General features: G+C 46.7%; 1 protein-coding gene across 8 annotated transcripts in view; it reads left to right on the forward strand.

Moving 5' to 3' along the window:
• ACAP3 (ArfGAP with coiled-coil, ankyrin repeat and PH domains 3) overlaps positions 1–23559 on the forward strand; it is a 158671-nt gene that overhangs the window by 84637 nt on the left and 50475 nt on the right. For 6 of the 8 annotated variants that reach the window (XM_081201469.1, XM_081201470.1, XM_081201474.1 and 3 more), the window contains exons 5-10: positions 1689–1747; positions 4815–4998; positions 8501–8545; positions 9847–9942; positions 13647–13721; positions 17642–17653. In XM_081201469.1, the coding sequence (XP_081057595.1) occupies positions 1689–1747; positions 4815–4998; positions 8501–8545; positions 9847–9942; positions 13647–13721; positions 17642–17653 (471 nt within the window). The remainder of the gene's footprint in view (positions 1–1688; positions 1748–4814; positions 4999–8500; positions 8546–9846; positions 9943–13646; positions 13722–17641; positions 17654–23559) is intronic. The other 2 variants (XM_081201471.1, XM_081201476.1) reach the window with 1 other exon arrangement.

Here is a 23559-nt window from a genome sequence, read left to right on the forward strand (position 1 = left end):
TCCCCGGGCTGCACTTTTGGAATAAAAATTTGCTCGAATTTTTAATTGATAAGAAATACATTGGAATTCAAAATGAAGCAACTCCTAGCAGTGCTTGATTTATAGCATAGAACAAAACTACATTAGAATATGATTGTGGGGCATCCAAAAAGTATAAAACAATGCATCTACATAAGAACATGAATCCTGCCCAAAGTATAATGACAAACTACAACTAGGATTGTCCTCGGTATCGCTTGATGCTCTTGCTCCCATTTTGAAAAGATATCTAGCCATATTGTGCAAATTTAAAAAACAACAACATTGATACTACACTACACTAAAATGTTTAAATGTTTCTTTGATGGTCTTTGAATCATTCTGCCACGCTTGCCATCCTCTCCTGCCACACCAGTGTGACACACCACACCCTTTGAGAACCAGTTTTATTGCCTTAAAAAAAAAAAGTTTTAAAATGAAGCTTTGCTTTGCAATGGGAGAGAAGTTCAATTGAATTCGCAGTTTTGTGTGTGATGGCACTCATGAAGTACCCTTGCCTCTTTTCTATGGCTGTCCTGTGTCGCCATTTTGTGCCGACACCCATGGCACTTCTATCAAGATGCGAGCACCTCCTTTAAAAAAAATAACAAAATAAACTGCACTAGCTGGCAGCCTGCTTCTGAACACCAGTTTCTGGGGGGTCACAAGTGGGTAGAGCGATTTTGGACTCACAGGTACTGTTGGCAGTCTTTTCAGAGGCATCTGGTTGGCCACTGTGAGACCAGGAATCTGGACTAGGTGGGCCTTTGGCCTGATCCAGTAGCCAGGAGAAGCGGTGCTGTCGTGCTCAAGTTCTACTGAGACCAGGATGCAGGACTTTGGCCTGATTCAGCAGGGCTCGTTTTATGTTCTTAGTGGTGGTTTTTGTTGGTTATTTGCAGTTTAGTAGCGCTGCAGAGAGCTTGCTGGGCAGACCATAAATAACAAGGAACTCAAAAATAACTTTAACAAGGTTTTAATAACAAAACAAAAACTCCTTTTACACTAAAGATAACAACAACAAACATGACCCAACCACCAACCCATTCCCCAGGGTAATGGGAGAGCTAGGTGCTGCTCCTTATATACCGTATTTTTTGCTCTATAAGACTCACTTTTTCCCTCCTAAAATTAAGGGGAAATGTGTGTGCATCTTATGGAGCGAATGCAGGCTGCGCAGCTATCCCAGAAGCCAGAACAGCAAGAGGGATTGCTGCTTTCACTGTGCAGCGACCCCTCTTGCTGTTCTGGCTTCTGAGATTCAGAATATTTTTTTTCTTGTTTTCCTCCTCCAAAAACTAGGTGCGTCTTGTGGTCTGGTGCGTCTTATAGAGCAAAAAATACGGTACTATGCCCAAATGCTTAATTAACACAACCTAGCAGCACCTGCTATGTTTCACAGCTGCAAGACTGGGTCTCGTTATTTGCCCTGGCCCTTAAAGACATACACAACTTGTGAAACGATAATGAACCTTCACATTTTACAGTGACCATTCAACAGTTTTATCCTATTGGGAAGCGTTTCTGGGCAATCCCTAGAAGAACACCACTCTCAGCAGCACCTCTGCTCCCGTGCTGTCTGGTGACATTTAAGATCTTGGATTAAGTGAGTTTTCTTCACATATTCTTACTTTCTTTCTCTTCCCTGCTTCCTCTTCCCTCTGCCTTAGATCCTTTTCGACCAGGCTCAGAGGTCTGTCCGGCAACAGTTGCACAATTTCGTGAAAGAGTGAGTATCTGTTTCTTTTCTGTGTGTATATTTTGAAGGAGGGGAGGGCCGAATCTGTCATAGTGGCCACTGATAATAACCAGGTGAGATCAACTGGAAGATCTGTTAGGATGGCTGTAAGGATGGGCTGCGAAGGGGGCGTACCTCGGTTTTTGAACGTCTCCGTTGACGAACATTTCGGTTTAAGAATGCCATAAACCCGGAAGTAAATGCTTCGGTTTTCAAACATGCCTCGTAAGTTGAACGTGCCACGTGGCTTCCACTGAATGCAAGATCCTGAGGCCTAGCTGTCAGCTATTGAGTTTTCAGTTTTGGAATGTTTCAGAACTCGAATGGTCTTCCGGAACGGATTACGTTCGAAAACCAAGGTACCGCTGTATATAGCAAGCACAGAAGAGCAATGTGTATGGCAGGGAAGCTCAAACACGGACGCATCAACATAATTACCCTTATTATCATCAGTGGGAAAGGAGAATGGCAATGGCTTAGTAGCAGAGCATCTGATTTGCATGCAGAAGGTCCTGGGTTCATTACCCAGCTTCTCCAGGTAGGGTTGGGAAGAACTCCTGCCTGAAACCCCAGAGATCTTCTGCCAGTCAGTGTAGACACTATTGACTTAAAGGTAAAGGGACCCCTGACCATTAGGTCCAGTCACGGACGACTCTGGGGTTGCAGCGCTCATCTCGCTTTATTGGCCGAGGGAGCCGGCGTACAGCTTCCGGGTCATGTGGCCAGCATGACTAAGGTGCTTCTGGCAAACCAGAGCAGTGCACGGAAACACTGTTTACTTTCCCGCCAGAGCAACCTATTTATCTATTTGCACTTTGATGTGCTTTCAAACTGCTAGGTTGACAGGAGCTGGGACCGAGCAACGGGAGCTCACCCTGTTGCGGGGATTCGAACCTCCGACCTTCTGATCAGCAAGTCCTAGGTTCAGTGGTTTAACCCACAGCATGGACCAATAGTATAAGGAAGCCTCTTGCAGCAAGGGAAGGGGTGCAGCTCAGCCGTGGAGCATCTGCTCTGCATGCAGAAGGCCCCAGGTTCAATCTCTGGTATCTCATGGTAGGGCTGGGAGTCTCCCCCTTGTGAAACCCTGGACAGCTGCAGCCAGTCATTGTAGATTCTGTTGAGCTATATGGGCCCAGTGGCTGTATATCACAGCTTCCTATGTTCCTGAATGGGCAGGTTTGTAGTCCTTATGGTTGCAAAGATGTCCTTGGAAGTGCCTGAGCAGGGCCTGCTGACATCTTATGCGGAAATTCCCAGGTTCAACAGGTAGGGTTGGGAAGAGAAGCGCTCCCAGTCAGTGTTGCCGGCCCTCAGCTGGGTGTATTCAGAACAGGCCAACTTCCTGTGTTCCTAATGTTGTGGAGGGCACACACCTCCTTTGAGCGCCTAATCCTCTTTAAATAAAAGAAAAAGGGGCAGGTACGGAGACGACATCGTAAGCCACAGAATATAGGTCAGTGAGGCAGCCGAGGCCTTCAGCTAAGTAAGAGCCTGTTTCTATGGGAACAGGCCGTAGACGCGGAGCCTGTCAGGCACTGCAGGCGACTTCATCAAGTGGGTGGGAGGGGGAGAACAAGGGGAGAACATGGACCTCCTAGCACCCTCCCTGCTGCTGAAGGAGTTCAGGCGGCCTTCACCTTCCCCAAAATTTCTGAGATGCTTAAATTTCGGCTGACATAACCGCTTGGTGGGGCAAGAAGGATGAGTAAGAGGGGATTTGAAAGCCAGTTTTTGGAGCCGTGCTTGATCTCGCATGTTGGTTCCCATCCCTCATGCCTGCCAGCCTGTGTGGCTGTTTGTAGACCATAAACTCATAGAACTGTAGAGTTGGAAGGGATCGTGTGGATCATCTAGTCCAAGGCAGGAACTTCTGCTGACCCAAGGCTAGGAAAATCTGCTGCCTGCTCCTCCTTGAGACCTTTAGAAGAAGGGTGAAATAATACAAAAATGTAACTAATCATAATTCTTTGGGTTTGGGGACTCTTTAACAAAATAATAATAATTTCCACAGATATAATCCCTCCTGAGCTGCATTCTTAATTTTCTGTCTGGGGAAGGAGGCTAAGGTATGCATGGGGTTACATGCCGTCTAGATTATGGATATGATTGCTGCCCTATAATGTTAGGAGAGCAGCTGGAGCAGCTGGAATAGGCCACCCCGCCCCCTTCACAATCCTCTTTGCACATCTGGGGGGCAGGCTTGGTGTCTACTCCAGCCGTATGTTTCCATGAGGACTAGGAAAGTGAAAATAAAATAAAGAGCAGGCGCTGTAAAGCAGCTAAAAAATGACAGCGCTTCCCTTGCTGGCTAAAAATTGGAAAACGCAAGAAGTGCCAACAGTGGAGGAATGGCAGATGAAGATGGAGGACTTTTGGGAGCTAGCTGACCTGACCGGAAGAGTCCGTGACCAGAAGGAGGAGGAGTACCAGGAGGAATGGAAGAAATTTAAAGACTATTTAGCTAAATATGCTAAGATAATCTAAATAGAAATACTTGCAAGTACCAGATTGGCCTAGGATTTAAATATGTGATGTTATGGAATAATATGTTTAAAGTTAAAATGAAAAGAAAGAAAGATGTATATTGACTAAGGAAATTTTATGTGAAAATAGTTTTGGAAAACTGTTACAATGATATTCATTGAAACTCAGCTGGGGGAGTCAAGGAAGTCACTCAACAATGTAAACAAAAGTGGAATTACTCCACTTGAGATTTATGTTTGTTCGTTTATTTGTCTGTTTATAAATATGGAAAATCAATTTGAAAAATTGGAAAAAAGAAAGAAAGAAAAGGACAGCACTTCCCATTGGGTCATCTGGTTGGCCAGTGTGAGAACAGGATACTGGACTAGATGGGCCATTTGGCTTGATAACAGCAGCCAGGCTCTTCTTAACGTTTTCCTTGCTTTTAGATATAGCATTGTTTTCGAATTCTTTTTGTTGCATGATGCTTTTACTTTATTTCTTCAGTGGGAAGTGATTGGTAAGTAAACAGATTCTCTCTTTCTTTTTTGAACGGGAAGCAATTTCGTAAATGAGTAAAATTACCTTGCAGTGACGTCCGGAAATTCAAGGAGACCAAAAAACAGTTCGATAAGGTACGGGAAGACATGGAGATTGCCTTGGTCAAGAACGCACAAGCTCCGCGGCACAAGCCTCATGAGGTCGAAGAGGCCACTGGCACCTTGACAATCACCAGGAAGTGCTTCCGACACTTAGCCCTCGACTACGTCTTACAGGTGAGGTCTTCCCCTAGTCATCCCTGCTAAGGCTGAAATTCTCCCAAGTGGAACTTTTTCAAGAATAGCTCAGTCAGTAGAGCATGAGACTCTTCATCTCAGGGTCATGGGTTTGAGCCCCACGTTGGGTAAAGATTCATGCATTGCAGTGGGTTGGACTAGATGACCCTAGGGCCCCTTCCAACTCCTTAGAATTATATTATTCTAAATACCTGTTATTAACTCTTTTATAGACACTTTTAATATTGTGTTTTATAGTTTTGTGAGCAGCTTTGAGGTTTCTTTTATAAATTAAGCGGTGTGTAAATTTTAAATAATAATAATAATAATCCACTTCTGAATGGACCCATTGAAATAAATGGATCTAAGTTAGCCGTGGGCAGTGTGGTGTAGTGGTTAGAATGTTGGATTAGGACCCGGGAGACCTTGAAGCTCACCTTGGCCCAGTCACTCGCTCTCAGCTTAACCTACCTCACAGGATTGTTGTGAGGATCAATGTACATTGCCTTGGAGGTAAGGTAAACGTAATAAATGCCACTACTCTGAGCAGGGCTAGTGTTGGAGGAAACCCTCTGGCCTGATATAAGGTAGCATCTTGACTGGACATGTATTTGCAAGGACTAGACTGCTGCTCAACATCAAGCCTTTTCCTGCCAACCTTCCCTCGGGAATTGTGGAATCGTTACTCTTCCGAGAAGCGATTTCCGGACCGATTTCTCCTCCCGCGTCGCTTGTAATAGCTTTGTGTTGTGCTACAAACTAGAGTCAAAGCTAATATTGATCCAAGCTGTTCCATTAGCTCCCCCCCTCTTCCCACCCTTTTATAGTGAAACCATCTGCTGACACCTTCTGTCTCATCCTGGGACAGCTAACGCTGTCATATCCTGTTGATCACCAGGGATGAGCAGGGTGGGGGGGGGCGGAGAGATGAGGAAGAGAAGATGTTGAATAATAATAAAAATAATAAATTGTTATTTATATCCCGCCTTCCCCAGCTGAAGCCGGGCTCAGAGCGGCTAACAACAATAAAAGTAACACAGCATTCTAAAACCAATTCCTTCTAAAATCAATTCAAAATCAAATTAATGGCAACCATTGGGCTAGAGTTCTGTGAGGATTACCAAAGGACTGTGCCTTGGCCAAAGGCCTGGTGGAACAGCTCTGTCTTGCAGGCCCTGCGGAAAGATGTCAAGTCCCGCAGGGCCCTAGTCTCTTGTGACAGAGCGTTCCACCAGATTGGAGCCACGGCCGAAAAATCCCTGGCTCTGGTTGAGGCCAGCCTAACCTCCCTGTGGCCCGGGATCTTCAAGATGTTTTTGTTTGAAGACTGTAAGGTCCTCCGTGGGACATACCAGGAGAGGCGGTCCCTTAGGTCAGAACTGTCTTCTTTGCCTCCGCTGGTGACAAAATGGGACTGGGGAAAGTGTCTAGCTCCCAGGAGTCACCATAATTATGCACCAACTGATTTTGTTTATTCATTTCACGGTCTGGGGTCGATGGTCCCATGGAAGCCATAGAACCCATTGGGGGCTGGGCCAGCCACTGCCTCTCAACCTAACCTACCTCACAGGGTTGTTGTGCAGAGTTGAAATGGAGAGGCAGAGCAGTGGGTATGCTACCTTGAGCTCCCTGGGAGGCAAGAATGGGATATAAATGTAATACAGTGGTACCTTGGGTTACATATGCTTCAGGTTACATACGCTTCAGGTTACAGACTCCGCTAACCCAGAAATATTACCTCAGGTTAAGAACTTTGCTTCAGGATGAGAACAGAAATTGTGCTCCAACGGTGTAGCGGCAGCAGGAAACCCCATTAGCTAAAGTGGTGCTTCAGGTTAAGAACAGTTTCAGGTTAAGTACAGACCTCTGGAACGAATTAAGTACTTAACCTGAGGTACCACTGTAATAAGTGATGGTGATGGTGGTGGTGATAAAAGAGTCTATGCTGCTTCTGTGTGGATTTAAAATCCTTATACAGTGGTACCTCGGGTTACAGATGCTTCAGGTTACAGACTCCGCTAACCCGGAAATAGTACCTTAGGTTAAGAACTTTGCTTCAGGATGAGAACAGAAATTGTTCCAGCGGTGTAGCGGCAGCAGGAAGCCCCATTAGCTAAAGTGGTGCTTCAGGTTAAGAACAGTTTCAGGTTAAGTACAGACCTCCGGAACGAATTAAGTTCTTAACCCGAGGTACCACTGTAATTCCATATGGAAATACAGGGTTGTATCCAACTCAGATCTGCTCTGTGAATTTTCATGAGGAAATCAACCAATCAATTGCAAGCAGATGTAAAAATGTGAGAAACTGAAGTTAGGAAATTGAGAGAAACCTAAATTGACAGATTACCCCATTCCTAAGGACAAGGCAGTTTTTCCTTCTTGCTTCTCCAGGGCTTCTGGTTTTCAGAGGTATATTGCTACTGAACATGGAGGCTCCATTTTGTTATCACAGTTGATGGCTTCTGATAGATCTACCCACCATGAATGATCTAATCCTGTTGCTGTTTTTAAAAAAAGGTCACATGGAGGAAGTAGCTTGTGCTGTTCAAACCTAATAATCCCATATGTAACTGTAATGGCAGGAGCGGAGATCATTTTTTCAGCCTGAGGGCCATGTTTCCTTCTGGGCAATCTCCCAAGGGCCATGTCCCAGTGCTGGGCAGGGCTAGAGGCAAAAGTGGGCGGAGCAAGGACTGTAAATGTAAATATTACCTTCGTACTGTAGGCTAGTTTCTAGAAACACCCTTCATCATCTTTGCAAACAAGAGGCATTATTGGAATTCAGGGACACGGTCCAGTCAGGCTAAAACACTCAAGGCGGGGGTCTGTGGTGAGGGGTTGTAGCTTGGGGAAAATTCTGAGGCCCAGACAGAGAGATCTAGAGGGCCACCATTTCGCCTCTGGGCCTGACAGGGTCCAAATCTTCTTGCAATTCATATAGGAACCAGCCTCTCTGAAGTGGCCCTTCCTGCTACAAATTGGCCACACACAAAACCTTTTGCCAAACTCAACCGTTGCCAAGCCGTTCTTCGTTTGCTTTCAAAAATCCACATTGTAGCAATTTTAGCAACAGGATGCGAAACTGGGATATATATATATATATATATATATTGGCAACCAGGAACAACCAGAAGTAGTATCTCAATTTTGCCACAAGGTGGCTCCATGGTGCTGCAGTTTGCCAGCATTATAACTTTTTGAGAGCAAACTTTCCTTCTTGTTTCTGATGCTCGGAAGATGAATGCCATTGTTTAGGTTAACTACTCTGCCTTGGTTTCCCGCCCCCTCTCTAAAATGTTTCGCACTTCTGCAAAGACGGTGACCTGCCCTGTGTCACCCAGTGAACTTCATGGCCAAGTTGGGATTCGAACCCTGCTCTCCCAGCTCCTAGTCTAGCCCTCTACTGGCTCTTGCTTGTATTTTTGGAGGGCTCCCAGGGAGCAGGCTGGCTACTCTGTTGGCTACCCAGAAACCTCACCCCCCCTTCTTCTTTTGCTTATAGATCAATGTCCTCCAAGCCAAGAAGAAATTTGAAATCCTCGATGCGGTAAGAACTGTTTTGAGCTCTCCTTGCTGCCCCTAGTTTCACCCAAACTGTGGGTAAGTTGCAGCTCCCAGCATGCCTTGCAGAGGGACGCCATGTTTGCTAAGGAGGTTGCTGTGTGGGCAACTTTCTCCTGCCCATTAAGTTAAAATGTGTTGATCCATTAGGCGCTTCTTAAGTTGCATCCAACTGTGCTTTACTCAGAGTAAAAAGGTAAAGGTACCCCTGACCATTAGGTCCAGTCGTGGACGACTCGGGTTGCGGCACTCATCTCGCTTTATTGGCCAAGAGAGCTGGCGTTTGTCTGCAGACAGCTTCCAGGTCATGTGGCCAGCATGACTAAGCCGCTTCTGGCGAACCAGAGCAGCGCACAGAAACGCTGTTTACCTTTCTGCTGGAGTGGTACCTATTTATCTACTTGCACTTTGGCGTGCTTTCGAACTGCTAGGTTGGCAGGAGCAGGGACCGAGCAATGGGAGCTCATCCCATCGCGGGGATTCGAACCACCGACCTTCTGATCCACAAGCCCGAGGCTCTGTGGTTTAGACTACAACGCCACCCACATCCCACTCTTACTCAGAGTAATGGGCCTAAGTTAGTCACGCACGTTAACTTCAGTGGATCTACTCTGAGTAGGACTAGCATTGGATACAATCCTATTTTTTTACTGGATTGGAAGATAGGCTGAGGATCTGGAGATCTGCGGTTGTATCAAGCATTGCTCCTACTCAGAGCAGACCTATTGAAATTAATGGGCATGACTAAATCAGGCCCATTCATTTCAGTGGGCTGAACTCTGAATAAGGCTTAGTTTGATCAAGCCCTTAATTATTTTGACATTAGCCAGTTGCCTCTGCTACACTCCTTTTGACGCCTGCTTAAAGCATTTTAGTTTAGGCAAGCCTGAACTGACAAGTAATATCTATAATAATAATAATAATAATAATAATAATAATAATAATAATAATAATAATAATAATAATAATAATTTATTACTCACACTCACAATCTGACCAGGCCTCTCCAGCCACTCTGGGCGGCTTCCAACAGAATATTAAAAATGTTGGTGTGTAAAAATCTTTTTTTTACTATTAATTTTAATTACTATAAATGTTTTAAATCGTTCTAACTTGTTTTTACTTATAATTTTAATATTTTCTTGTGAAGCGCTTGGAGGTTTTATTGCAGTCGAACAGTATATTTGTGGGGTATTTTTTTTAAAAAAATCAAATAAATGCACTTATATCAATGGGTGGCATCCACTCAGAGTAGACCCATAGACATGTTCTTCTTTTCTCCTCCAGATGCTGTCCTTCATGCAGGCTCAGTACACCTTTTTCCAGCAGGGCTACAGCCTTCTTCACGAACTGGACCCCTATATGAAGAAGCTGGCCACTGAGGTAAGAAGCAATAGGAAGGTAAGGAGCTTCAGAATGAGCCAGGGTATTGAGCCAGGGCCGAGTTGAGCCTTCAAATGCCCTGGCTTGTACTGAACTTGCTAACCATGGTTTCCCGGTAGTAGTAGTAGTAGTAGTAGTAGTAGTAGTAGTAGTAGTAGTAATTTATTATTTATACCCCGCCCATGTGGCTGGGTTTCCCCAGCCACTCTGGGCGGCTCCCAACAAATGATTAAAAACATCAAACATTAAAAAACTTCCCTAAACAGGGCTGCCTTCAGATGTCTTATAAACGTCAGATAGTTGTTTATTTCTTTGACATCTGATGGGAGATTGTTCCACAGGGTGGGCACCACTACCAAGAAGGTCCTCTGCCTGGTTCCCTGTAACCTCACTTCTCACAGGGAGGGAACTTCCAGAAGGCCCTCGGAGCTGGACCTCAGTGTCCGGGCTGAACAATGGCTCCTTCAGGAATACTGGGCCAAGGCTGTTTAGGCCTTTAACGGTCAGCACCAACACTTTGAATTGTGCTCAGAAACATACTGGGAGCCAATGTAGGTCTTTCAGGACCGGTGTTATATGGTTTTGGCGGCCACTCCCAGTCACCACTCTAGCTGCCGCATTCTGGATTACTTGTAGTTTCTGGGTCACCTTCAAAGCCCCACGTAGAGTGTGTTGCAGTAGTCCAAGCGGGAGATAACCAGAGCATGCACCACTCTGGCAAGACAGTCCGCGGGCAGGTAGGGTCTCAGCCTGCGTACCAGGTGGAGCTGGTAGACAGCTGCCCTGGACACAGAATTGGGACGAAACGGGAGACATTGGCTTGCATCCAACTAAATCCTTCTTGGAGCAGACTTATAGAATAATAATAATAATAATAAATTTTATTTATATCCCGCCCTCCCCAGCCAAAGCCGGGCTCAGGGCGGCTAACAACAATCAAATAATCAAACAATCAAATAATCTAACATTCTAAAACATTTCATTATAACAATTAATTAAAATCAAATTAATGGCAACCGTTAAGCAAAGTTCTGTGCAGAAGAAGAATGGACCTAAGTTAGCCATGTTCTTGAACAGCAATGGGTCTACTTCGAGTAAGGTCAATGTTGGCTACATCCATAGCTGTCAACTTTTCTCTTTTCTTGCGAGGAATCCTATTTGGAATAAGGGAATTTCCCTTTAAAAAAGGGAAAAGTTGACAGCTATGGCTACATCACTGTAAATTAGAGGGTGTGTGTGTGTGTAATGGCTTCTCCATCATTCTTCAAACCCGTGGGTCCTCCCGGAAGGTGAAAGCAGGAGAAGAAACAACAACAGGGGGAAGGAGTCACTTGAAACCACAAGGGACTTGAGGGCCCACAAGGGACTTGAGGGCCCTTCTGGTCTCTTCCAACTCTATGATTCTATGATTCTATGAAACACAAAAGAACAATGACATAACCAGAACCCCTTTTCTAATAGGTCTATGCACCGTAGTTGCACAGTTGCTAGAAAACAAGAGGCAGAAAAAAACCATTTCAGGGCTCTCCACCAAGACCCTCAGCAGTTTTCAAGTGGTCCTGGGGGTGTAGGGATGTGCTTGTGAGGGGAAGGCCTGGCAGCTACTGCCATAGGCCTGACAATGCTTGCTTTAAGGCCTTCACCTGTGGGCCTCTGTTGCTACAAGCCTCTGCGGGGATTGTTCGTGCCCCTGACGTCAACTCTGGATAAGAGCCTCCCAGCTAATCCTCAGAGCTGTCGCAAAGCATCAGCGTGCTAATCTCTCAGGTGCCCTCATGTGGCGTTGTGCCCTGGCCAGCCCCTGCAAGGTTTCTGCGTCTCTCTTGACATCTTCGGCCTTGCTTAGGAGGGCGGGAGTGGCTGGGAAGCAGTGGAGCAAACTCGATTGTTTGGCTTTGATAGAATCGGGGCCATTCGACCAAGCTGCTCTGCACCCCAAAAGACTCTAAGAAGCTTTCTTTATACAGAACCAGTCCATTAGAAATGTCAGATTGGAAGCTGCCTAGTTCAAAATCTGACCATTGGTCCATCTAGCAGAGATTTCATGGGCACCTGCCATTTATGCTCTAGTTGAGATTCCTGCATTGCAGGGGGTTGGTCTAGGTGACTCCCTACAGTTCTATGATTCCATGACTGGCAGTGCTATAAGCGTGGTTTAATTGTGCAGTGTGGATGTGACCTCAGGGTCAGATGAGAGGCATCCCTTGCCTTGCCTACCCAGCCTCCATTTAGGGACTTTAAAGTGAAGAGTTCAGTATTGTGCCAAGAGATTCTTAACATGAGTTTTTTACTTCGCCAGCAGAACCAGACATTCTTACTCTCCCCCCCCCCCCCTTAGATGGGTTTTATTTTGTTTTAGATTTCACGTTTGTGTCTGCTGGTTTGCATAGTTTTAAACCTGTTTACTGCCCGGTTATAGGGCAGTATATACCGTATTTTTCGCCCTATAGGACGCACCGTCCTGTAAGGCGCACCTAGTTTTTTTGGGGGGAAATAAAGGGAAAAAAATTATTTCCCCCCCAGGCGCGGGGCTGGGGGGCGGGGGAGGCCCGAGCTTCCCCCAACCCCAGCCCCCAAACAGGCAGCTCTCTGCAAGCCGTGAGAGCCCAGCGCTGGCTCCCGCTGCTTGCGGAGAGGTCCTCGAAGCCTGGATGCGCTGATCTCAGCGCGCGCAGGCTTCGGCATGCCGGCAACTCTCCGCAAGCAGCGGGAGCGCTGCCGCTGCTTGCGGAGAGGTCCGCAAAGCCTGGAGAGCGAGAGGGGTCGGTGCGCACCGACCCCTCTCGCTCTCCAGGCTTCAGCGAAAGCCTGGATTCGCCCCATAGGACGCAGGCACATTTCCCCTTCATTTTTGGAGGGGAAAAAGTGCATCCTATAGGGCGAAAAATACAGTAAATACCGGGTGATATATACATTTAAAACACTTTTATGCCACTTCAGTCATCATAGCTCATCCAAAGAAATCCTGGGAACTGATTTGATTGGTTTGATTTATTATATTGCTGTGCCGCTTTTCACTCTGCTGAATTCCAAAGTGGCTTACAAACAATCAGCAGCAACAGGAAGATAGAACATAATAGAATATCACAAATACAGCATGAATCATATAGAATAATTAAAACAATTACAATCTATAAAACACGACTAAAAAATAAGCTAAACATCACAATTGAAGCAAAAGTCATATTGTATGATTAACAAATCAGTACAGCTCTTATAATCTATAAAACAATATCAACGACATTATCAATATAGCAACCGAAAGGAAAACTAAACACTGTTAGGTTTATACGCACAATTTTAAGTGTGCTATATCCTGCCCTTTTTTGCCAAAGGAGCCCAGAGCAGTTAGGAGACACCCCCAACTCAAAGAGCTACAATTCCCAGCAACTTTAACAAGCTGCAGTTCCCAGGATTCTTTGGGAGAAACCATGACTATTTAAAGTGGTATATGAGTACTTTGACTAGATAGTGTGGATGTCACCTATAACTATTAAGTACACTTACTATACTTACAAGGTACAGAGGGTAAGTATAACAGGCTTACTCTTTACGTATGATTAACATGTTTGGAGAGTGAATGTGCTTTCGATCTTCCCTCATTTTAAGCCCTTGATGTAGGTAAGCCTAGAGAGGCATGAAGCAAGGGACAGAGGGGAAAACCTCACAACTCTGTTCCCCCCCCCCCCTCTTCTTGCTTGTAGCTGGACCAGTTGGTGATCGACTCTGCTGTGGAGAAGAGGGAAATGGAACACAAACATGCACTTATTCAGCAACGGGTGAGTGTTACCAGCCGTGAATGATTTCTGCTGGCTCAAGGAAGCTTCTGAAAGTAGGCAAAGGTGATGATGTCCCGCCCTTTTACTCTGTCCCAGGATTTGACTAGGAGAGCCAGGCAGCAATCTGTTCTTCTGGCTAGTGTGCATGCGTGGGCTGTCACAGCGCATGTGCGCCAAGGAGTAAGACCGCGAGGCTTGCTAGATCAGACTCAAGGCCCATCCTGTCCAAGAGGCCAGATGCCTCTGGTAACTGTTATGAGAAAAAAATGAGCATTGGTCATGAGCCCCACAACACCAATGGGGTTTGGCTTGGATTGAGAGGAGAATGAAGCAGTCTGTGTGTCTGTCTGTGTCTGGGCATGTGTACAGTGGTACCTCAGGTTACATACGCTTTAGGTTACATACACTTCAGGTTACAGGCTTCGCTAACACAGAAATTGTGCTTCAGGTTAAGAACTCTGCTTCAGGATGAGAACAGAAATCGTGCTCCGGTGGCACGGCAGCAGCAGGAGGCCCCATTAGCTAAAGTGGTGCTTCAGGTTAAGAACAGTTTCAGGTTAAGTACAGACCTCCGAAACGAATTAAGTACTTAACCTGAGGTACCACTGTAACTGAAGCCTAAGATGGAGGAGTGGGGATCTCTCCCCACCCACCCAAACTTCAGATACATAGGAAAAGGGAGCAGAGATTTATTTTTTTAATTGCAATTTTATCCCGCTTACTCCTCCAAGGAGGTCAAGACTGGACCAGGTTGAAATGCACATGGTTCTTCCTTGTTTAATCCCCACAACAACCCCGTGAAGTAGTTTAGCGACTGGCCTAAGGTCACATCCAGTGAGCTTCATGGCCAAGTAGGGATTGGATTCCTGGTCTCCCAGGTCATAATCTGGCACTCTAAATACTACACTACACTGCCAGCTCTTCACATTCCCTGATCTTCCTGCAGTGGAATCAGGGCTTTGATCAGCAGCAGCAGGAGGAGGAGGCAGAGCCGGAGACTTTTTAAACCCTGTCATAATGAAGGGCTGTAAAGGTAAAGGGACCCCTGACCATTAGGTCCAGTCGTGACCAACTCTGGGGTTGTGGCACTCATCTCGCTTTATTGGCCGAGGGAGCCGGCGTACAGCTTCCGGGTGATGTGGCCAGCATGACTAAGCCGCTTCTGGCGAACCAGAGCAGTGCAATGCCGTTTACCTTCCCGCAGGAGCGGTACCTATTAATCTACTTGCACTTTGACGTGCTTTCAAACTGCTAGGTAGGCAGGAGCAGGGACCGAGCAACGGGAGCTCACCCCGTCACGGGGATTCGAATTGCTGACCTTCTGATCGGCAAGTCCTAGGCTCTGTGGTTTAACCCACAGCGCCACCCGCGTCCTATGAAGGACTTTAGCCCTATTTTATTTATAATTCTGTCTGCAGAGCAGGGGCTAGTCCATTAGTGCTCCACCAATCTCACTCTGCTCTCAGAAGCCACTCAGCTGTAGGGTAGAGACAAGTGCTGTTGTTCTCAAGCCCTGTTTGTGGGCTTCCCATAGCCATCGGTTTGGCCATCCTCCGAGAACAGGACGGTGCTTCGACTGTGACCACATTCACATCATGCATTTAAAGCACTGTGATGACGCTTTAAACATTCACGGCTTCCCCCAAAGAATTCTCTGACCTGTCGTTTGCTAAGGGTGCTGAGAGTTGCCAGGAGACTCTCCCCACTCTTATTCCCCTCCCATCATAGTTTAACAATCAATCCCTCTTTGCAAGGAACTCTGGAAACTGTAGCTCTCTAGCAGCACCCTTAACAAACTACAGTTTCCATAATTCTTTGGGCGGGGGGAAGCCATGACTTGTTAAAGTGGTGTCGCGGTGTGCTTTTGTGGATTGTACTTTTAAATGTGTTTGTGGCAGTGGGGCAGGGGGTTATTGCTATTGTTTTGTTTACTTATGCTGTGAAGCTCCCCGAGATCTTTGGGTGGAGGGTGGTATACAAATTTAATAAGTAAGTAAGTAAGTAAATAGGGGCTCAAAGTCTGGGAAAGAAAAGAAAGCCCCAAAACAACTGGGAACGCGAGGAAAGCGAGTCACTTATTTCCTAGAGCTCTCCCCTCTTCCCCTCCTGACACTCCCTTACGCTGACTCTTTGGGGTGCTGTGACCTCTTGTGACAAGCAAAAGACGGAACGTGGCATTTCAACCTGGTCCAGTCTTAAGAAAGGGGGAAGGAGGGGGAAGAAGCCGCAAGACTGCAGCCCTTTCCCCATCTGCTGGCTGATGCAGGAGAAGCCGTGGGCCATCTGGCAAAGATGAGAGGAGGGGGAGGAGGGTGGGGAAGCCAGCTGGACAGATGTGCAGGATGGAGAGACGGGAGTCCGTTCTCCAGCACTGGCTGCGATCTGTGGGAAACTGGATCCAGCCTTCCCCTAACATCCTCCAAGGCAAAGAAGCAGAGGTTTAAAAAGGATATTTAGGCTGTGTGCACACCATATGTTTAAAGCACATTTGCAGCACATTCTGGCAAATAATAATAATAATAATAATAATAATAATAATAATAATAATAATAATAATAGAATCTTGGGAGCTGTAGTTTGTTAAGGGGGATAGATGGGAATGGGAACGACACTATTTTAAATCACTTCTCATTTAAAGCTGTTCCCCTTGACCCAGAAACAATGGCAAACATAGCCCAGTTGGTTGGGCACAAGACTCTTAATCCCAGGGTTGTGGGTTCCAGTTGAGCAAAAGATTATGATTCCTCTCGAGTTCCGTGGGGTTTATTTCTCATGATAAGTATTGCATCTTCCAGTGATTCAGGAGGCTAATGTTAAATTGCTGTGGATCAGTTTTGGTTTCTGGGTCTCTGGGTTAGGAAGGTCCTGGTTTCTGGGTCTCTGGGTTGTTGTTGTTTAGTCGTTTAGTCGTGTCCGACTCTTCGTGACCCCATGGACCAGAGCACGCCAGGCACTTCTGTCCTCCACTGCCTCCCGCAGTTTGATCAAACTCATGCTGGTAGCTTCAAGAACATCATCCAACCATCTCATTCTTTGCCGTCCCCTTCTCCTTGTGCCCTCCATCTTTCCCAACATCAGGGTCTTTTCCAGGGAGTCTTCTCTTCTCATGAGGTGGCCAAAGTATTGGAGCCTCAGCTTCACGATCTGTCCTTCCAGTGAGCGCTCAGGGCTGATTTCCTTCAGTTAGGAAGGTCTCTGGGTTAGGAAGGTCCTAATTACACCCATTGGCCTATTCAGACCAATAGTGTCTTATCTAATTGGCTCTTCAGTGTCTTGGGTAAATTCTTTGCCAGCTCAGTTTGCTGAGATTGCCAGTGAATGTTGTACCTCCCCAACCCCCTTGTCAAAATACGCCAAAGCGCACCGCTTCCATAACCTGAAAATGTGGCTGCAAATTTGGCGGTCTTATGCCAGGCCTGGTTGTTGCTCACAGAATTCCACCTACAGAATTCCACCTTGCATTTTGGAAAGAAAGAAAAAGAGAGCACGTTTCTAGTTCTTATGGTTGCACAGCTAAAATTTGACAGCGCATGGGGGAAATTTGCTGAAAAGCAGCTCAAAGCTATAACAGGGATAGGGATAGGGAACAGGGCTACAGTGCACAGCTCATCTATGCGGTTAGTGCACCCGGAAAAAAGTTTTGCAGAAATAGTTATTGTGACATAACAATTTTTTTTTTTACAAATGCTTCATTTGTTTGCTGCATGCATGTCGCAGAATTTGGATGGGGTTAGTTGCAGAATTCTGTTGTTCTTATTAGCACAGTCCTGAGTCTTGGAGTTCCACTGGTGTTTGGATTCAGAAATTGCATCTAGCAGCCTTAGATGTTTTTATGAATAAACTCCAATTAAGTAATACTGTTTCTTTCCTCTCCCTTTTTCTTCCCTCCTTCTCCACCAATTTCTAACATGCCCTTCCAGACTCTTCTGCAGGTGAGTACCAGCCTACGTGTTTCCTGATTGTTTATACACTTGTGAAACTTGCTCTAGATCACTGCCCCTTGGCCTTTTGTTCTATCCTGCTCACACTGTTAACAACTGGCAGGAGAGGGGTTGGATTATGACTGTGCAGGGAAACATGAATGCGGCTGTTTCCATCTGGTGTGGCACTCAGCCAAGGATTAAATTTCCTTAGAACTGTTGGGTTGGTTGACAAGGGTATCTCTGAACATGTGCAGAGCATTCTCCCCAAGTCACTTGTTGCTGCGCCCAAGTTCCCAGACACTGTCTCATTAGCAGGAAGAGTGCTCCTGTGTCCAGCAGTCTTTTGTGGGTCCAGATGGTTTTGATAAGAGGTGCAATTAGACTCTGGGCTTTGTGGTCTTTTCGAAGGGGGATCTATCCTTAGATAGTCATGTGCAATATTATTAAGTTACTGTACTTCAAAATGTGGTTGCTTCTGCATTTGAGGACTCTCCTCCTTCTGCACAGTGGGCTCTGGACTTCTGTCTCAAAGTTAGCACCACTAGGTTTGAACCTCAGAACCTAGACCAACTTGTCTTCTATGTAAAGACAGGAGAGCAACTCAGTTAATTTACACTTCCTGAAAGGATACACAAACCAAAATGCAGCTGTCCTTTGAAATCTACACTCCCCCCCCCATTTTTTTACAACGCAGTTCTCCAAACAAACAAACAAAAATGGGCTGGATGCAACATTTGCCCTATTCATAGTGGACCTGTTGAAATTAATGGACACACGCGACTAACTTACGTTTTACAACTATGTTTTATTCAGAGCACATCCATTGAAATGAATGGACTTTGGTCAGGTCCGCTGATTTCAGTGTGTCCGGTCTGAGTAGGACTAACTTTGGATGCAACACAATGTGTGCAAACATGTGTCTATAACTGCACAAACATGCATATAACTGGTGAAAAATAACATAAAATGCAAGTTGCATTAGGCAAAATTGCAAAAATGTGTAGATTCAGGGAAACTGTGTAAAGAGATGTTTGTCCTACTCAGAGTAGACCCTAGAAGTTAACAGTTGTTGTTGTTGTTATCATCATCATCATCATCATCATCTGTTATTGATGCAATTAATCATAGAATCATAGAATCATAGAGTTGGAAGAGACCACAAGGGCCATCGAGTCCAACCCCCTGCCAAGCAGGAAACATTAATGTATTAATTGCCTTCTAAAGCACCATCTCTAAGTGATTGATCCATAGACATGACTAACAGTGGGATAGCATTTAAAGTGTCAGACTAGGACCTGGGAGACCAGAGTTCAAATCCTCCACTTGGCTGTGAAGCTCACAAGATGTGACCTTGAGCCAGTCAGAAACTTTCAGCCTTACCTACCTCACAGGGTTGTTGTGGGAATTCAATGAGGGAAAAGGTGGGGTATAAATGCAAATAGAAAACTTGGGTCCATTGATTTCAGTGGGTCTACTTTAAGCAGAACGGTAGCTAGATATAACCCAGCTAAACTAAAATGCTGGTGGATTTTCAGGAGGGCTTTCAAAGAAAAATGTGGGGAGCTGCAGTTAACACTGGACAACTGAGAAACTGAGATACATTGAAATGGACAGATTTTATCTTCTGCCCGTGCAGCTGTTATCTTGGTCAGGACATCCCCCTCCTGCGTCTCTGCGTGTAACCATGTTTACAAGTGCCAAAAGGGGCACTTAGGCCCAAATCCGGATCACAGAGAAAGCCGCCGCAGATGGCACGGGATTCATTGACAAATCCACTGTCATCCACTTACTCCAGTGAACCGGTGTTCCTGAACAAGCAGGTGGCGGGGGGCGGGGAGAGGAGGAGGTACAGAGCCCAGGGCATTCATGGTTTGACAGCAATGCCTCCTGAAGGGAACATGGTGTGCTGTGAGAGTTAAGAGCGGGACAGAATTTGAAATCCACTGGGCCCAGGGAATTGATGCATGGTGCAGATGCTACCAGGTTGGCCTAATTAATCTGATGGAGCGGGGGAGGAAGCAGGAGGGACGGGCACTGTGGCATAGTGAAGAGCGTGGTGCCCACCTTGCTGACACCTAGCCCTTTGCGATCTGACCAGCTGGTGCAGTGTGGGCACAGTGGAGGGAATGTGATACGGGTTCTGCCACTGCATCCACACCGTGCCACCCTCTCTGTTGCTACCTCTTGGTTAGGGACAGTGACCTCTGCATCGGAAAGCCACCCCTCTGACCACTACTTCGGCTTTAGGTGTGGCAGCTCTCACTTTAAGGCTCAACCTGTTGAATTCCTGCTAGACCCATTGAAGGGGTGAGAGGCCTGATTTTCCCAAATGGAGCCCTAAACCAAAACCTTGGCTGCAATCCTATAGCCCCTTATTCTGGGAGTTTCCCCATAAAACACACAGAGACCGCGGGTATAAGGCAGTATACAAATTCAACAACAGCAGCAATAAAAATAACAATTCTAAATCAGGTGTGGCAACCTGTGGCCCTCCAGAGCTAAAACTACAGCTGCCATTCTAGTTGGGGCTGGTGCGAGTTGTAGTTCAGCAACACCCAGAGGGCAAACACCTGATCTGAGCAAGCATGCCTACCATTGTATCCTAAGTTAAATAGACAGTGAACTTCTGATGGGAGTTGCTCCCAAATCTTCACAAATCTGCAATAAACAGGACATCTGGGAGAGACCTTTTCATTGCGCAACTAGAGTTTGCCAGTATGCCTATCAGCAAAATATCGATGGTTTTGTAGGAGCCCGGTTATTCTTTCCCTTTTGGCGGGGGCTGTCCCAACACCCCCTTGCTCCGTCCTTCCCTTCCTTTTCCCAGGAGGGACCCTTTTGTACATATTCCCTGGACAGCCATCATTCCCAGATGCTTTTGTCCTCTCGCTAACCGCTGTCTTCCAGATTGCGTGCTGCAGCTCCTTTGCACCTCGGAGGAGGAGTTCCCCTTTTTGGCTGATTTACGCCCTGTAGGAAAACAAGCCCCGCTTAAACAGAAGCCAAACCAACTTGAGCCTCCCTCTTTCAAGAAGAATAAAATCCTTGCATGAGAGCGAGCAAAGGCTGGTGGGGGCAGGCGCTTGGATTTTATGGCCTTCGGCTAACTTTCCTGACAGCTGGGGGACGCTGAGGGCGGGGCAAGGGGGAAAGGGGCTAAAAGCAGATTATTCACCAAAATTCAATGGCTGCTAGCCAGAGTGCTCCTGAATGCCATTTGCTGGCAATCACGTGGGGGGGGGGGATGGCTGTTGCGCTCAATGAGGCATCTGGTTGGCCACTGTAAGAACAGGATGCTGGACCAGATGGGCCAGCATGGATCCTCCTTAGCCATTCTCTCATTTTTAAGAAGGGGGGAGGCAAATTAATGGAGGATAAGGCCGTAAGGGACATGGGTGGCGCTGTGGGTTAAACCACAGAGCCTATGACTTGCCAATCAGAAGGTCGGAGGTTCGAATCCCCGCGACAGGGTGAGCTCGGTCCCTGCTCCTGCCAACCTAGCAGTTTGAAAGCACATCAAAGCGCAAGTAGATAAATAGGTACTGCTCTGGCGGAAAGGTAAATGGCGTTTCCATGCGCTGCTCTGGCTCGCCAGAAGAGACTTAGTCATGATGGCCACATGACCCGGAAGCTGTACGCTGGCTGCCTCGCCCAGTAAAGCGAGATGAGCGCCACAACCCCAGAGTCATTTGCGACTGGACCTAACGGTCAGGGGTCCCTTTACCTTTACCTTTAAGGCTGTAAGCAGGCACCAGCCACAGCGGCTATTGTTACAAAAGTTGTGTGCCACCCCCACTCCCTGCAAGATTCCCGTGGGATCCAGGAGATCACCTGGGGTCTCTGTCCCTTTGGAGAATTGAGACACAGTGGAAAAATGTCGTAGCTTTACCCAATATGGGTTATTCACCTATTTACACCTTTAGTCTGCATGGAAGGTGTCCAGATCTTGCAGCATGGTCATTTCAAGAGGGGGCTTATCTCTTACAGCATCTCTCCCAGCCAGACTTCAGCCAGCCTGCCCAAGATGGATCCCAGTGTTCCTTCCTCCTCCTTCTTCCCAGACCACCTTGCTAAAAACAACAACTAGAAACCTCTCTTTTCCTGACACCTGACACCCAATTACCCTGGCAACCTCCAAACCCCCAGTCTCTGTTCATACCTGAAGGCAAGGGGGGAGGACAGCATTTCCAATGGCCCTCAGTGGCCTGTGTTGTTTCTTAACGGCCGTTTTGCATTGGCTAGCTCAGGAATACCTATGCAGCTTGCATTTCTCCCAAATACAGTGGTACCTTGGTTTACGAACTTAATCCGTTCCGGAAGTCCATTCTTAAACCAAAGCGTTCTCAAACCAAGGCGTGCTTTCCCATAGCAGCGGGGGCCTCAAATTACAAATGGAACACACTCAACAGGAAGCCAAACATGTTCTGCTTCCAAGGCAAAGTTCACAAACCAAAACACCTACTTCCGGGTTTGCATCGTTCTTAATCCAAGTTCTTCATAAACTAAGCTGTTCTTAAACCAAAGTACCACTGTAATCAAAATCCTACCATTTATTCATTTCTAATTTCGGTCCCTCCCAAAAAATCTGTAACACCTTGCTCTACCTCCACTATCGGAGGCAATACATAGGGAGGGTGCTGTCTCCTATCTCCTGTCTCTTCCACTGTGAGAGCAGGATGTTGGTCTAGAGTGGGGTCTGCAGCCTGATCCTGCTGGGCTCTATTTATGTTCCTATAAGCACAGAGGGATGCGGTTGGCGCTGTGGGCTAAACCTCAGAGCTTAGGACTTGCCGATCAGAAGGTCGGCGGTTCGAATCCCCGCAACGGGGTGAGCTCCTGTTGCTCGGTCCCTGCTCCTGCCAACCTAGCAGTTCGAAAGCATGTCAAAGTGCAAGTAGATAAATAGGTACCACTCCAGCGGGAAGGTAAACGGCGTTTCCGTGCGCTGCACTGGTTCACCAGAAGCGGCTTAGTCATGCTGGCCACATGACCCGGAAGCTCTACACTGGCTCCCTTGGCCAATAAAGCGAGATGAGCGCCACAACCCCAGAGTCGGTCGCAACTGGACCTAATAGTCAGGAGTCCCTTTACCCTTTAAGCACAGGAAAGTGGGGGAGGCTTGTGGCTGCTGGAAGGCTGACTGGAATAGAATGTGTGCCTCAGGTTGGATGGCTTCTCCATCCCTGCTGCAGAGCATGGGTAGGCAACCTGCAGCCCTCCGGATTTTGCTGGAGTAGAACCCCCATTATCTGGTGCTTGCTCCGAGGTTGCCAACCCCGTGTGGCAGAGCGTGGGAATTCAGACCTTTTCTTCTTTCTCCCGTCAGGCGTCTTGTGGTCGTCCTGGCATCTAGAATTCCAAAATAGACTGCCTCTGAACCTGGAGGTTCTTCTTAGCTACTTCAGTTAATGTGGACATTTGGCCCGATCTGGAAAAGCTGCTGTTACGGTCTTATAAAGGATTAAGTGTATCCATGACGGATCAGAGGGTGGGAGGCTAAACAATTTGTTGGTGGAGGGAGAGAGGGCAGGGAGTGCTGACGCCGGAACACTTGTATCAAATGCCTATTTTTTATTTAGTTATAATATTAGGTTTCTTACCTGCCTGTTGCCATAAGAACTTGCAGTGGTGACAGCAATTAAATATTAAATTATAAAAGGAAACGGGAAGGCACCCAGGTGAGGGGAAAAATATATATTTGCATATTAAAACTCCAGTGTTTACTGGAAGGGGTTCTGTTATCCGTCCACCGTCCGTCCCCCCCATGTCATTTGATGGGTGGCGCATTCCGCTACAGGGGCCTGGTCCTCCTCCAGGACTTCTGGGATGGTTGGAGAGCTGCCTGGCTCGTGAATGCGTGGGAACAAGGAGGGAGTTTCTGTGTGCCGGGGCAGCGCCCGTCAGGTTGATTTAGG

The sequence above is a fragment of the Podarcis bocagei genome (assembly GCF_964188305.1).
Source record: "Podarcis bocagei genome assembly, chromosome: 7".
NCBI classification, from domain to species: domain Eukaryota; kingdom Metazoa; phylum Chordata; class Lepidosauria; order Squamata; family Lacertidae; genus Podarcis; species Podarcis bocagei.